Source organism: Anticarsia gemmatalis, chromosome 19 (assembly GCF_050436995.1).
Source record: "Anticarsia gemmatalis isolate Benzon Research Colony breed Stoneville strain chromosome 19, ilAntGemm2 primary, whole genome shotgun sequence".
Taxonomy (NCBI): domain Eukaryota; kingdom Metazoa; phylum Arthropoda; class Insecta; order Lepidoptera; family Erebidae; genus Anticarsia; species Anticarsia gemmatalis.
Window position 1 is genome coordinate 1,506,206 of NC_134763.1, and position 16,735 is coordinate 1,522,940.

The 16,735-nt window shown below is 36.7% G+C and overlaps 1 protein-coding gene across 5 annotated transcripts in view; it reads right to left on the reverse strand.

Moving 5' to 3' along the window:
* Positions 1-14,038, reverse strand: part of hth (Meis homeobox homothorax) — a 290,065-nt gene extending 276,027 nt beyond the window's left edge. For 3 of the 5 annotated variants that reach the window (XM_076126853.1, XM_076126854.1, XM_076126852.1), the window contains exon 1: positions 13,729-14,038. In XM_076126853.1, the coding sequence (XP_075982968.1) occupies positions 13,729-13,743 (15 nt within the window). In that variant the 5' untranslated portion in view covers positions 13,744-14,038. The remainder of the gene's footprint in view (positions 1-13,728) is intronic. The other 2 variants (XM_076126856.1, XM_076126855.1) reach the window with 1 other exon arrangement.
* Between the last annotated feature and the right edge of the window lie 2,697 nt (positions 14,039-16,735).

Below are 16,735 nucleotides of genomic sequence, written 5' to 3' on the forward strand. Positions count from 1 at the left end.
TATTACACTTAATTTAAAATGTCGAAAATATACTTTTTTATTTTGATTAATGACATTTAACACTATATTATACAGCCTGGGTTTTTATGATTTCGATGCGTTCCGTTACAATGATATGTCGCTGGATTTAAACATAATAAAGTTGCATTTCCACAATATAAAAAAAATATTATAATATTTATTTCGCTAAAAAACCGTTTAATACTGAGTTTTAGCTTAATTCCGCATTAATATTCATATCAGACTTTACAAATATCAAAATACAATGATTAAAATTATAGAAAATATAATATCTTATTACAATCTCATCCACTTCCACATAAAATACAACAAAGAACTATATTTACACCAACTCAAGTAAAAAACATATTTATGTACCATCAACAGTTGAAAATCATACAATCAGCTGTTAAAGCACAACACTACGAGTGACCTACAACGAGGTACAGCCCTAAGCCCTTGTCACCATCGATCAAAACGGTCGCAGTGACGTCACTGACGTTTGACACATATGGCCGCCATCGCTCATCAACATAACCTCAAAATAATCATACATTTTAATTATTACACATTGTTGTAGCCTTTTGGTTTTATTTTAAACTCGCACAAGACCTGTATTGCCGGAAAGTCTTGGGTTTGAAACCCATGTATGTTAACAAAAAAAACTTTCAACAATCATAGCTCTTTGATTTACAAAATTTATATATTATTTTCACAAAAATGTCTACTATACTACTCATTAAGTATAATCTACAACATCTTCAATAAATTTCCAATAGAGTAATTCTAATTTTTAATAGTTTATCATTGTCTATGCTCGCGGGCACTCCCCTACCAAAGACAAAGCTTTTTTTCTACATTTATAATACGCATAACTCCACGTAAGGGATGAATTGTAATTAAAATTGTTTCTTCATCATATTCACACTCGGCAATTATTAAAACGAACAATTAATTAATGAAATAACATCGGAATGATGGCAAAAAGCAAGGGTTGTCTGTCTAAATTAGCAGACTCTGATGTGCAGTTTTTTATTACTGCTCGAGTTGAGACTTTTAATTAATTTGTTTAAATGATTAAGATCTAGGCTATTGCTTTTTAAAGACTAAAGGCAAAACACGTTTTGGTAAGACTATAATGCGGCAGGGGTATATATGTCTTTCTTTCTTTCATTCTAGTAAGTTGGATTGAGTATAGGTCGGGAAGAATAATTTTTATAAACAAAATTGTATGATACTTTTTGGAGCAACACCCGAATAGTTGGCCTACTTGAGCTACAAAGACAATAGATGTCCCAACTTGTCTAGTATCTAACAGTGTTGTAACAGAAAGTGTGTACCAATCAATCACCAGCTTCTGGCCCCGGTCGCATCGTGAAAGAACAACATTTTAGTCAATAAAGCTCATAATTCATAAGAGTGTAAGGTAAAGCCGAGGGCACAGACTCGTCCGACACAAAACTTGTAATGACTGCCTTTTGACGGTTGAGAGCCGGTTCTAAAATTAAATGATACGTTTTAAAAATGGAATCGCTCTGTCCCGCCTTTTTTCCATCGAGATAACCTTTAGTCCATTTGGGTTGCCATAAAGAAAAAATAAGCATCTTAGCGTTTTAATTTTTTTAAATGACATTCTTGTGGTTTTTTCTCGCTGGGATTCTTACAGTGTAATAAGTTCAGGGCCGGTTTTTGCGCGCCATACTGTTTCTTCGATTTGTTCGTTTACTATCAAAATATGATTAAAATTTTGGACGGTCGCGCATTGTCGTGGGCTCGCCGCATAAGTCATGCCGTCAAACGTTGATGAGTTCAGAACCCTGTTGCGCTAATTAAGCTCGCTGTTATTAATCGCTTCAGTTATTTAAATTTTGCTTGAAACGCCCGTGGGGTTATCGTTTTTTACGACTTGCGGTTATGAGATTAGCGTAGGTTGATTCTGAGAAGTAAAAAATTAACTCTTTTGCGGCAAGTTGTATGAGTGATATGTTCAAACGTTGCGGTGAGCGCATCGCGTTACCTTACCTCCGCGACGCATTACGTTTTATATATAAAAAGTAGATAAAATTAGACGAGGTTTTCGAACGCAGGCGGTTGGGGAAGACAGAACCGTCACTTGTGCCCGACACGGGGTGGGACATGATGAACGCCACCCTTAACGTCGCGCATCTCGCTCTAACCCGCGCCCGGCGCATAGCGCTCTCTTGCCGCCCTGTCATCTGGCAACCTATTCACACGAGGGGCACCAGAAACGATTCGTAACTGTGAATAATGCATATGAATACCATACAATACTACCTAATAATAATAATCGAAATTGCCACATCAAAAAATAACATTGTTTAATTCCCGAACAATACATGTTAAGATATAAATTTGGCACAATAAAAGTGATACATTAAAGCGAAGTAGGTAGCAATCATTCAGGTGTGTTTTTATGTATTTTTTTAATTGATAGTGGTAAATCAAGCGTCGTTAGACGGGCCGAGATGCTCGTATCGAATTTTACTGCGTCCCGAACGTAATACGACCGTAAAACTTAGAAAAATCTTTATATATTAAAATATTAGCCGGCCGAATTGAGACGCGCTAGCCGGCGGTGAATTAACGGGGCGACGGCGACCGCTTCAATTTAACAACGACACAACATTATAGCGGGTGCTAGTCATAAATTCCGCTTCATTCATGATACACACGCCGTAAGAGAGCGAAGAATGCTCCATGCGTTTGTTTCACGTCCATAAATACTAATAAAACGGCCTCGTTACGGGGACACTTCGAAAATCGGGCACACGACTTCTTAACGACACCTATTAGGGATCTTCTGTCTGGTCGATTTAATTGAAAAATTGTATCCAGAGCGTTGCAAGAGTTGTATCCGACTCGAGCGCCGGATGCGGGCCCAGACGTCCATTATTCCATTTGCCCATCCGCATGGGGACACGGCGACACCGACGCGACAGCGCTAACACGTGTCAATAAACCAATCGCGCCTAACTCTAGCCCAACTACTGCGCACCTACCTTAATTACTGGCAACACTTCACCGTTCTATATTTGAATTCGAATCCCGTAGGGCCCGTTCTAAATCCAAATGTTGAGGCAGAGGTGCGCACTGCGCTCGCTCGCCGCACAAACGTTCAGAAACGTTCCGATGTTCCGATGTTCAATGTTCAATGTTATTCTTTGCTTCTTCCTTTGCTTTTTTAATAATAGAAGTGTGAGCGATGCCGGTAACGAATTCGGTCAATTCGCGAGCAGATTTATCGTTCGGAAATCACCGGCGGGAACGTTAACACTGGTTTTAAGGCCGCGGATGAAAGTTTTACTTGCCATTCCATTTTTAATTTGAACTCTTTAAATAACAACCGCAATAATCTGCGCGTGGCCCGCCATAAATCCGTATCAGCTGATACGAGATATCCGAGACGCGCAATTAAACTTTTTATTGTATTAAAATTAATTTTGAGCGACCATTAACCCCTCGGACCTTGCGATTAAGTTTACAAATTGAAACTAAGATCGGGCGGTTATCGTAATTTCTGCGTAATACGTATATCTTACGTCTCGTAATGTAAACAGTGAGGTCAATAGCTGGCACATGAACCCGGGACCGATAGGCGTGCCCTCTTATCGTCTGGTGCACTCCAAGGGACAGTTCGAGACTCTCTCGCAGTCAGATTTCACGTAAATACGCGCTCGTTAAGATAACGATTTCCTTTCGACGCGACGGCCGCTGTATCTTTTTGCTTTTATTAAATGTATTAAAATGAGTACATACTTAACTACTTAAAGGATTTCCATGTTAATAATAAAACTGAGCGCGCTTCGGCTCGTTTCGTTCGTTCTACGAATTCTTGAAATACAAATTTCGAGTGTCCGCCGCTAGGGAGGGAGTCCGTCGGGCAAAAAGTCCGAAAAATGTATAAGATCATAAATAAGGTTGACATAAAGCCGCCCACGCGCATCTTATTAACGCGTCTGTCCGTTTGTCCGTTCGTTACCTCTATTGTGGCGCTGAATGCGAGATTAGCCACACCGACACTCGTGATTGACTATTTAAACTTCGAATTCTGTGAGTGACGCATTTCTGAACGAAGCGTTTCTTGTCTTTTGTACACACTCACAATCACAATCACAGTTCACAGTGTTCCGTGTGTTCACAGTCAGGCGCGTTCGCTTTAGGTATTTTAGTTTTGTATAATCTGTGCGAGTGCGTCCAGATTTATGTTAAGTGTGTTACGTCTGACTTATAAATAAAATTGTTTCGTCAGATAACATTCGTAAGTGAAAAACTGTTTTTATTTTTAATCTGCCCGCGATAGTCTAACGCCGACATGTCATCGTCGTTAACGCCGACGATAGTTGGCCGCCGAGAATTTTTAATTTCGTCTAAAATGTTTTATCAAGATTTACAGACGGTGCGGGATGATGTGAATTGGGCGCGCGTCGCTGCCAGCCACCGGCGGGACTCGTTCTTGCCAATAATTTGGTCATCGCCCCGGCGATGTGACCGGCCACGCCGACGAAAACAACCCACAGACTTTTTAACTAAATAAATCAATAGATACAATACGCGAGCCCGAGCAACACTAATCTAAAAGATAAGCCTCACTAATTACCAGTAACGGCCGACTATTCATCTCCGGCGGCCATATTTCTAAAAAGTGTCACCGAAGAAAAGCGCGCGCTAAATAGCCTAGTAACGGACCGTCGTGATTCCAATTTCAAACCTCGTTATCGCCGACCAAAAAAGACGACGCTGAACGAGATATCAAAAAAGGATTCGGAAAAAATTCGAACAACAAGTTTTTAAAAATGGAACGTTCGATTCGTACGTAGAGCGGGCGCTAGCGGCCAGCACTCGGCGCATTGTTCCAGCCCTTCGCGCGGAACAGCCGAGTCACGTCACTTCAATTAATATTATTTAATCTGTATCTAGATCCCGTCGGCGTGTTAGAGGAATTATATCGTTTCGGGAGTCACCGCGGTAGGATTTGTCGATCGCGCGATAAACTAGTAGTGTTTGATCAGCGAAAGAAATAGCGTGACATGAATATGCGAGTAGGAAACATATTTCGATATGAGCGTCCAAATAACTGTCGCCAGACGGGATCACGCTGATTTACGACTCGCCGTTTGATGGCGTATAGTATTTTGACTAGAACGAGCGCGTATCAATCAGTAATTCACGGGGTGTGCGCGTAAAAAGGATGTCAGTCGTTCGAGTAACAATAAACCCTCAAATTAGCGATCGCGCGAATTACCGTTGAATCTAAAGTGCGCAATTAACGCGCGTCTACAAAGAGCCAATTCGAAAATGAACAGCGATATTCAAATTGAAAATGGAACGCGCAACGAATAAAACAATGAGGAGCGGGTACCTGCCCTCGGGTGCGCGGCTCTGTTCGGTATGCGCCGTGTGCGCGCCGACCATCCACTCACTCTACTCGCTCTACACACAGTACACAGTACTACACAGTACACAGTACGGGCTACAGCCGTGAGCCTGCCGTCTCCGCACTCTACACGGTCTCGTACAGGCATCTAGAGCGCTCAGCGCACACCGAGCAGCCCGCGCTCCGCCGCGAATCCCAATTCAAAAATGGATTCGAACAGCAAAATTTAAATAACAAATTAGTGGGTGCGTTTATAAAGCGCGTTGGCTATCAGACTGATTCCAATTGATTTTGATGTCGGAATTATGTTAAGAGTTTACGTCTGCGAATAGAATATTATAAATAACCTGACTACTCACTGTTTAAAACTACATACAATCACATACAAGCGTTCTGTATGAAATAGAACACACGTGAGAATAACTGACTGGACAGAGTTATCAGATATACGTATGTTTCAATCGCAGTGATTTACTATGTCCCCTAGTTGTCCAAACATCGAAACACATTAATTACATAGAAAACGAACAAGAATACGAGTCGTATTCAAAACAATCACAATTTTATCATACATTTTAAAATTGACCACTAAAACAAGAAATAAAGCACAGCGCAGTATAAAAACTTACATTACATGACATTAACTTAATCTGTGATGGCTCCGATCATTTCCTTAAGTCCATTAAAAAGACCCAATATATCGAGATTTCGAATACTAATCTACGCCCACAAAAAAACGAGTGACGTTACCATTACAATCCGGGTTTGGGAAAAATAACTATTTTTCTAAACGCCATTAAATTTTGTAATGTCACCAAACCAGTCGCTCCGGTTCTTTTTTATTATATTAATTTATCATATTGTCGAATTCGGAGTTATATAATTCATCAAAGATTATTTATATGGTCAAACGCTTCAATGTTTTACATTTACATTTTAAATGGTCATCGAGTTCAGTTTTACGGAAAACGTTTATTGTAATTTTCTAGCACGGACGCTCACGACCAAGGAACATAGTAATATTTCCTATCAATATAACATCAATATCTTTAAACTAAACAAACGAGTTAACCTTTGTACAATAACAAATTTAAAAATCATACGTTTTATAAACATTTTTGGATTTAAAATCACATTTGCAAATGGATCGGCTTCCATTCTGAAAATAGGACTATCTCATTTCAGTATAAAATTTTATTTCGCGATGCAACTTTCTACACAAAGATTGATTACGATGAGATTAAAACTATTTGATTAAAAATGCTTATTTCTATAGCAAAGCTATTTGTCTTGTTTTTTAGCAAAAACAGTTAGATGTTTTAACATTTTAGTGTTCGAAATGATATTGTGTAATCGATGTCTTTAAAAGGTTAAGCAACTTAATAGTTTGTAGAAATTAAAAAATGTACTGTCACAGTTATTCAATATATTGCACTTAGAATCTCTTAAAAGGGCCTAGGCTGTAATATTATGGCTGAACATCTTATCCGCCACTTAAGTTTTCAAAATAATAATCTTTCAACAAATTTTATAGGGTGCAATCAAAAATGATTTTCACCCGAACTGCAGTGCACTTTATTAATGAAAAAATAATAGCATTTAAGCCGATAAAAATAATCGTAAGTGGCAACACTCAATTATATTTTATTATCTATTCCACTTGCATACAACGTCGTAACTTTGCCGCAGGTTTCGCAACGTTGCCAGCGTTGAAAAGTCAAAAAAAAAAGAAAAACAGTAATGTTACCAACGTTATCTTATTCCTATAGCGATGGCGGGACATTTTTCAACACTTTAAACATAAAATCGAGCGTTTTTTTATCGCGTAATGTGAACAGAATTGCCTATACAATAGTGGTGTTATCTTTACTGTTGAAATAAGTGCCAATAATAAGTTTTTAATGTTTTAGGAACGGTCGAAACGCCCGCAGATTGGCGCCAAAGTTTTACGAAACAGATATAATTAAACGACGGACAGCAATCGTAGTGGTGTAGGAAATATTAAATATAATTATTATAAGTAGTGTATTAAACATTTAAATGTAAACTGTACTTATTATTGGTAAAGTTCTTTGTAATTTTGTTTTACTTAAGTTGACAATTTAAAAATTATTTGCCTATAATTTTCTGTACTTTGGTAAGTACGAAAAGTATGCCGCAGCTGATTCGTTACAATATTTCAAAGAGCTTTCTTGTAACTAAACTTTTATATTTTCGTTCAGCAAACTTACAATCAGCTGTCTCGTACGGTAAACGCAATTAACATGAATAACTAATTATATTCAATTAATTTACTGAAAAATTAAAAATGCCATGAGAAACGTAGTTTTTATCGCAAATGATAAGTATCAGTACAAATATCAAAATGGTTTACGACTTTTTGTCGATTTGTTACATGTAAATATAATTGTTTTGATTATAATCTGTTTACTTTGTACACAGACTGAACTATGGTGCATCGGATGAATAAATATTTTCGAGTTTAATTGCAAAAATTTAATGATATTTGCCAAAAAATTTATGGATCGTAACTTTTTTTTACATCCCTCCGTGCGTTGGCAGATTGGTCAACAGATAACATAAAATATTTTTTATTTTACCACTTTATTGCGTTTAAAATGGCCGTTCGAGTTTCTTTAGTCTTGAAAGAAATTTGACTGAGTTTTATACTTGTTTTATATTGTGTTATATTATAAATGGATAAGTTTTATACAAAATGTAATGTTTGATCGAGTCAAATATTGTTTAGTGTGGGGTGATGAAGTGGCCATTGAGGCGTAGTTGTAATATTTAGAAACAGCTGACTTTATACTACAAGAAATGTATTTTACATTAAATATTATTGAATTTATCAAGCGATTTAATAAATATCGCGGACTTTTATTATAACTACAATGACATCTGAATGAATATGCGTGCGTTATAACAACAGGACCACTTGCAAAGCAAAGAATTCTTGTAAATATTTTCGCTACAAGTTTTTTCACGAGTTTTTACATGTAACTGATATAATATTAATGGTATCACGTAGATACGAGCGGGGTACAAGTATTACGGACGGACAAGTCAACATAGCGTAGCCAGTACACGTGTTATCAGGTTATTTAGTGGGCCACTGTCGAAAAACCAGCACTATCAGTGATTATGACTAACTATTAGGAGACAAATTGATATCGTTATCGTTGTATCGTAAAATTTACGATACTAGCCAACAATGGACCGACAAGTCTTCAGCAAATATAATTTAGGTCTAACCTGTGAAATATTTTTTCACGCATCACCTCGGAAAACATATTTTACAAAAATATCAGTATATTTCTTCTTTAATAGCTTAAATATTTATTATTTTGCATGTATAACGGTTTTTTTATATATTTCTTTGTTTCAAGATTATAATATATTAAAGCCTAAGTGTTATTATAATGGAGAATGTTACTAGGTATGCCAAATCGCTTGAAATTTTGACACAGTATAGCCTGTATGTATACATATAAACTAGTTTTTGTTTTAGTCAAAAATACCAAATAGTTTTGATTTTATAAGCATTCAAAGTTTCGAAAAATATCGAGTCCCGCTAACAGCCGCGTGAGCGGCTGTGACGTCATACTACTTTACCGCGCCGCGCGGGCCGCGTCCCGCTTAGTATTAAGTCGCCAATCGTTGTTGTAGGTGTAATAGCTTGCGTAGTATTTCGTTGTGTTTTCGTCCGCTTATGTATAAAATAACTTATAATAATAGTAAATACTATTCGATTAATAAAATGGATAAAGGATTTTAAAAAGGGCAATCGGATAATGTACCTAAAATAAATGGAATAATGGTTGCGAATTATTTGTGAAACAAATAGAGGTTTTGTTGCTTCCGAAATCCTACTTAATATTATAAATTTGAAAGTTTGTGAGAATGTATATATTATGTACATACATAAGTACATAAGTAATACATACAATGACATACATATGTCATTGTATGTATGTATGTACGTATGTATGTGTGTACGTACGTACGTATGTATGTATGTATGTATGTACGTATGTTTGTATATGTATGTATGTATGTAAGTATGTAGGTATGTAGGTATGTAAGTATGTATGGATGTTTGTTACTCTTTCACGCAAATTTGACAGAACCGATTACGATGAAATTTGATATATACCTGAAGACCCAGAATAACACATAGACTACTTATTATCCTCGAGTTCTCGAAGGATCAGGATTTACGCGGGAAGGGTTTCCATGCGGACGAAGTCGTGGGCGGCTTCTAGTATATTATACATAGGTATAATAAGGAATAATGTTAGATAAATATTTACGATCACTGCATATTATAATGAAACAGTTTTTAACCGAAATAATCGTATACTTATCGATTTGACATTTTTCCTGCCACAGTAAAATCAATAAACTCGCGATCAATCCGGTTAGAAATTGTTTCATTGTAAGATGAAGTTATTTATTATTACTTATGTACTTACTTACATAATATTAAATTACATTTAGGCACAACATATGATTTCCTAGTATTTGAATTGAACATTTTTAAAAGTATTTAGGAATAATTTCAACGCACCGAGCGCGCGACCTCAAGCGGACTATGTGAGCTAGACTGAGCAAGTGTAGAGTGACGTCACACCGTCACCGAGAGCTAGCGTCGTGCGGTTACAACTTGTTTTACTTATAAATCGAAAACTAATTGACGTATCGAAGTAATTCTTTCACCAGTATTTTTTATTTTTAAACGAGAATATGGAGTGCTAAAAATCAAAATTAGGTAACATTCTCCATTTAATGCGTAACAAAATTAAACGTTAATATAAATTATATTTTAAGCGGTTATGATTTTGTATTTAAAACAGTTATAAGCTATACATTTGAAATGTTTCTCATTTCCTTTGTTGTGTAATAAAAATCGACGAAATTTATATCTTACGGGTCATAATTATAAAGTTTATTATTGTTGTATAACACAATTGGGTGTCAATGTACGATTTAGTAAATACAATGAATAAGCAATTACCGTAGACATAAAAAAACTAAACAAAGTATAATAATTGCGGTGATGAATTAAATTTTTGGTTATCTCGAGCGACGGTGTTCACATCACGGACAAAAAAATACAAAAATTGTATAATTTAAAAATACACAGCATTCAAAATTACACAATGTTTTAAGATAATGTATTTTACAAACATGTTAATTACTCTTTTATCAATTTTAATACAGCTTTTTTATAATTTATTGCCAAATCGTTTTAAAAATGGCAGTGTAACAAAAAGATTATGGATTCCATAGAGATTAGAGTTATTATTTTTCCTACTTGTATATAAGTTTTATCGCGTTTGCTACTACAGCTATTTAAATTAAAATTTATGTAAATTCACATCATATTTATTTATCATATGTGGTTTTGTAATTAATGTATAAATACTTTATTAATGTGAATCCTATCTTTGCTACTTCGCGTAGATTATTCTATTATATAAAACCTTTACAAACATATTCTCATTAGACACGGGTCTTACGCACGTTTTACATGAAGTTATATATAAATATTATATACTAATATAAAATAATATATATATATTTATATACTTATAATAAGGATGTACAACTGTCCCGTTTCTTGTGTTATTTTTATTTTCTCGTTTAAATTATCAAGAGTACTTTGAACCCGTTTGTGCAAATACAGAGCATGTAATAATAAATACTTACTACATAATAAAGCGATGTAAACATATGTGTATTTGTAATTAAACTAGTAAATATTGTTTAAATAAGTTTCATAGATATTTTTCTTTGTAATTTCTTCTGTTGAAGTACTTATTGTTTAGTCACGGTATTTTAAATACGATCAACAATTACAATCGTATCTATTTAGGTGATATTATTTTGTTATTTAAAATGTATATACTAGAGATTTTACCCTCTTATGTATATCAGAAGTCGAAGACATATTTTATTATTATTTACATGGATTTTAATGAAATTAACACGATATTAAAATAATCTTCGCTCTCAAAAGTAATTTTAAATCTGTACCGACTAACAAGGCTAACGTTAATCGGAAAAAAAAGATTTAATAATTATGTATCGACACTATAGCGTCGGGACCTCAATATTTAACAATCTTACGGAATATTTAATCGCCAAATGTTTTACTAAGCGCAAATCTCAAGAACGGCTTAACCAATTCGGCTTATTGTTTTTGTAAAATTGTCTTTAAGACATGGGAAAGGGATTTACAGACGGAAAAAGTGCTAAATAATTTCGTGAGCTTTTTTTCACGGGTCTAGCTACAATAACTTTAAATTAAAATAGGTTTTTTTAAAGTCAATCCCCGAGCAGATTAAACCATCAATTTAAGCGGCCATATTTGTGTTCTTTTATAACTTTTTACGGAGCAGTAACTTTTACTACGAAGAATTTGTTGTATAAAACAAGTTTATGTATAATCTACAAGTTTATATGTGCTGTAATAAAATGTACATGTAATTTTGGAAGGGGTATTAATCAAATTGACACTGACGGTATGTGTCCCGACATGACAGAGCCGCTATAAGAGATAATACTCAAAAAAGACGTTTGCAAACTGATTTCCGTTTAAACACAGATATTTTTAAGAGTTTTACAATACTTGGAACAATACTGGTTTATTGTAAAACTGTTATTATTGTGATATTGTCAAATAATTCCCTTTTTTGTCTTCCGTTCTTATGACCAGCAATAAAAGTAAAGTCGTTGGAAATTTTTACGACTAAATATAAGTATTCTATTGTAACAAATCTTTTTAAACTTAAACATTATATGTATTATATTATGTTCTACAATAATAATGTTAGTTTTATATGAAATTATTTGTAAATTGTTCATTGTTTTCACTTGGAGCGTAAAACGGCCAGAAGTTTACGACCGTCGGGAAATCTCTATAAAACTTCACCGGCGTTGTAAAGTGTTGCTTGTATAATAAAAAGCATATTGACTTCCTATTCCTGGACTATTTTATTAATTGATATAGTTTTTAAATATGTCACTAATATATTTTATTAGTAATAAGATTCAACTTTAATATTCATATGATTTTGATTCCTCATCTACTTGAAACGTCTCCGTTGCCGCGGTTTTAAGGAAACTAACATGATTGATTATAATATATTAGCAATAGATACAATCACGCAAAAAATAACGACATTTTTATTGTTAAAATTGCTTTTGTATTCAAATGAGATGTTATTTTCTTTTTCTACACACAGATTGGATGACAATGAATATACAACAGCTAGTTTTAAAATTTCAACTCTAGTGAAAACTTTTTATTTGACAGTTAATGGGCTCCGAGATATTTATTTGTACCATTCAATAATACCGTTGCTAAACAATGAAGGATTAAAACTTTTATGTATCCCACACCAAAAACAATACAACCCTAAATCTTTTGAAAGTTGTCCCTACGAGTGCCGTTAGGGAACATCTTTGTGGCGCGCACCAAAAAAAGTTTTCCTTTTCATTGTCAATTGAATTTTATTGTTGGTTTCTGAGATACTCTTTTGTGTCAAACTGTGCGTTTAAAGCCGCTTGTAACTCGACAGATTTCACCCAGTCCCATCCCCAGCGGCCGCCACCGAGGCGACGACAATAGGCGCCCCGCTGCACGCCATTCTAACACGTTTATTGTCCCGATTTACAAACTAAAGTTCCTATTCCGTCAGGTGTCCAAAATATGGAGACGTATTCATTTATTCATCGATTGGATTATTCTTATGATCGCGGCCACGTCTCGGCCGCACGGCACCTACTGTCACAGCTACACTACCCGGACATACGCGGACCGTCTGCGACACTCATTCACCAGCCAAGAGTGTTCACCGCGAGAGACCGTCGTGATTACATTATCACAAAGTGTTTCACGTTCATAATGCATTCATTTCGTTTTCATTACCACGGGTAATGCGTCGGTGGGTGTTAGAGCGCGCTCCGAACTCGCATTATGTATTCCTCGCGCGTTCACCTTGTTATAACAACTTCCCTGCTGTTCAACACGACTAATGTCTCGTTACGAACCTCTAACCATCTTCGTCACATGTCTCAATTCTGATTTGACTCAGTCACTAGATCCCCTACGAGTCGTAACACTCTCGACTATCCCTCGGTGAGTTTATTATCCGAGCTTATTATGTTTTCGACACTTATCACAGTTAATACGAGCATTATCTTGACTTAATGTCATTATCATCGGATTTTAGATTTATCGCTTAGGCTATCGACTGTAGTACAACGGGAAGCACCGCACCGGGCGCGCTAGCTTGCGGTAGAGGACTGGTGAACTGTGTACATACCCTAGGCTGAGCCATGAAAGCTCGGCCCGAGCCCGGGTGCAAGGCTCCGCTGGCCACCACGAACGTTTTTCGTCACGGGCCCAACCTAACACAACACACTAGCACGTGAACACATACACATCAATTATTTGACACCGTCACAGCGGCCCGCTAGCTCACTAGTGTCATAATGCACTCGCGACGGATGTTAACTAGAGGTTTTGTATGGTTCGATCACGGGACGCGGCGTGGCCGAGCGAGGCGCGGGGAAGCGGGAGGCCCGGCGCGCTCGGCAGTCTGGCGGACACTGGCGCGGCACGAGCGAGCAGGCCCGACGCCGGGGCGTGGCGCACTGCCCACTCTCGGCGCGCCAATCGGCGGCGGCGCCGGCCGCGCCGGTGCCTCCCGGCGCGCGGCTGTGTGCGTGCCGCGCCGCGCCGCGCCACTCCGCGCCACTCCGCGCCACGCCGCGCCACGCCGAGCCACTCCGCGCCACTCCGAGCCACTCCGCGCGCGCGCTCCACACTCACGGTCGTGCGCGTTTTTTCTACGCTTCTTAGCGCAATTACATGAGAGTTTTCCTCTATTCGGATTTTCTGTTCTGTACCTAATCAAAATTGCTGAGTTCCTCTCGCACGGAACGCGTCGTGAGTTAGCCTGCCTCATGCTCACAGCGCGCCGATGGGATGACTATGGATGTTTATTTATTTTGTTACATCTTAAGTTAATTTAATTTAAAGAATTTCCTGTAAGCGCGGGGTTGTTAGAGGGAATGGTGTGCAAGGTAACGCGTGTGCAGTTGGTGGGTTGTGCGCATGCGCTGTCACCTCGCTCCTAGCACGTAGGTAAAAGTGTTTAATGTGAAAACTTTGTGATGGCGACACTCGACCGCGACCATTCATCGTTTAGATTCAATCTTTGTATTTGGCAACTTTTAACCGATAGTATATCGGAGAGAAGACAATAAATCAATTCACGGATAGTAAAAATATACTTATAACAAGTTCCTGAATCATTTTGATGGCTACTTAACATGAATGTTATTCATTAGCGGGTTGAATATGGGTATGAAACAAGAGCTATGTGTTATATGTAAAGATGGTACAATTAGTAGGTAAAGGGGTCACAAGCTCATGTCGACTCATGACGCCATATAACGTAACATTTGAAGCAGGAACACGCGGTTTATCGTTATTTTATTACTTAACTAGGGAACGCCTACGGGTTCGCTCGTAAAAAACATACCATATATTTAAGAATACAGTTTATATTTCTATTTGTATGAAATAATGATAGATTATGGACGGAAGGCTTAACAACGATTGACTTGAGATAAATTGTTTTTACCTACAATTACAACAAATATACTAATTGTTCTACCTTTGCAAAAGAAGTTTAGACTTTTAAACAAGTATCAATTAAATAAAACTACAAGTCACTTAAACCATAGGTATCTACTACACAATATTCAAAACCCTACTTATATTATAAATGCGAAAGTTTGAATGGATGTATGTATGTTTGTAACTCTTACAAGCCAAAACTATTGAATCGATTTTAATAAAATTTTGCACACGAGTAGTTTACAACCTAGATTGATGTATAGGAAACTTTTTACGATTAGAAATCGAATTAAAGTACTTGTAAGAAAACTTTAATAAAAGACGATCTTCTTTTCACAGAGTTAAGTAGAGTCTAAAGAACTTCTCTTGGTACTATTCTTACAAACTTCTCTTGCCTCATTCACATCCATACATGTTGTCATACAGGACCGCCGCAGGTTTACTAACACCTATTATAATATTTCCCGTGAGGAGCTGCCTACAATCAACGAGACTAAAGAACGATTAAATAATAAAATTTATAATTATTAATATAATATTCTAAAAACTAAGTGCAAAGTTTTGGTACTCCCGATTCATCTAGGTTATAACTACACTAGTAGTTTCTGAGATTAGCTCGTTCAAACAAACAAACTCTTCAGCTTTATAATATTAGTATAGATTCATGATACATAACATCACCATATTTTTCCGTAGGGGTAGGCAGTGACTGAAGAACGTCACTTGGTACGATCCTCACAAACTTCCCTTGCTTCATTCACATACATACATCTTGTCATACAGGACCGCCGGTTACGAGTACTACGCACCTGACCTTTTAAATTAAGTATAATTACCTAAGTTTAGATTATAACTAAGTAATCCTAATAATATTATAAATGCGAAGGTTTGTAAGTATGTATTTTTCTTACTCTTTCACGAAAAACCTACTGAAAGGATTTGAATGAAATTTGGTACAATTTGCGGTAGTTTATCTTTTCAATACCTTTATAAGTTTTAACGCTATTGAATAGATAAGCTACCGTTAATTGTACCTCAGAAACCGGGGGTTAGACATAGGTTACTAACTAATGGAACTTAACACTACCAGTTACGCATTCAATTTTGCTTTGACAAACCATAAGGACATTTCACTACCGAAAAGTTCCTGGTATCTTCTTAGACTGAAGTTAGACCAGACATAGGACTACAATCATTTACTTTTCAGCATCAAGACTCATATAAATGTAATAGGTAGGCAGAAATATGTGATATACTACAGTCGCCTCTCATATCGCCGTTTTCTCTAGAGAACTAGCCGATTGCCGACTCTACAAAAGTCTAGTGGTATTTGAGCTGGCAGTCTACGTGCTTCGGAGGGCACGTAAAAAGTCGGTCCCGGCTGTTGTCTACTAAGATAACAGTCGTTGAACCATGTTAAAGGCCTCTCAGGCGGCTTGAACAACTTTGACACTAGGTTGACCACTAACCATACGATAAACAAACAACAACAAAAGTCTAGACTTCTAATATTATTAAGAAAGGTTTTTTTTCAACGGACCTGGAAATCAAACCTTAGCCGACATCATCAGCAATCGCAGACACTACCAAACGCTACACAACTATTGAGAATACTTTTATGAAAAATTATAAATCCCAACTTTAGCCGATACGGGAATCGAACCCGGAACCTTACGAACTGCAGT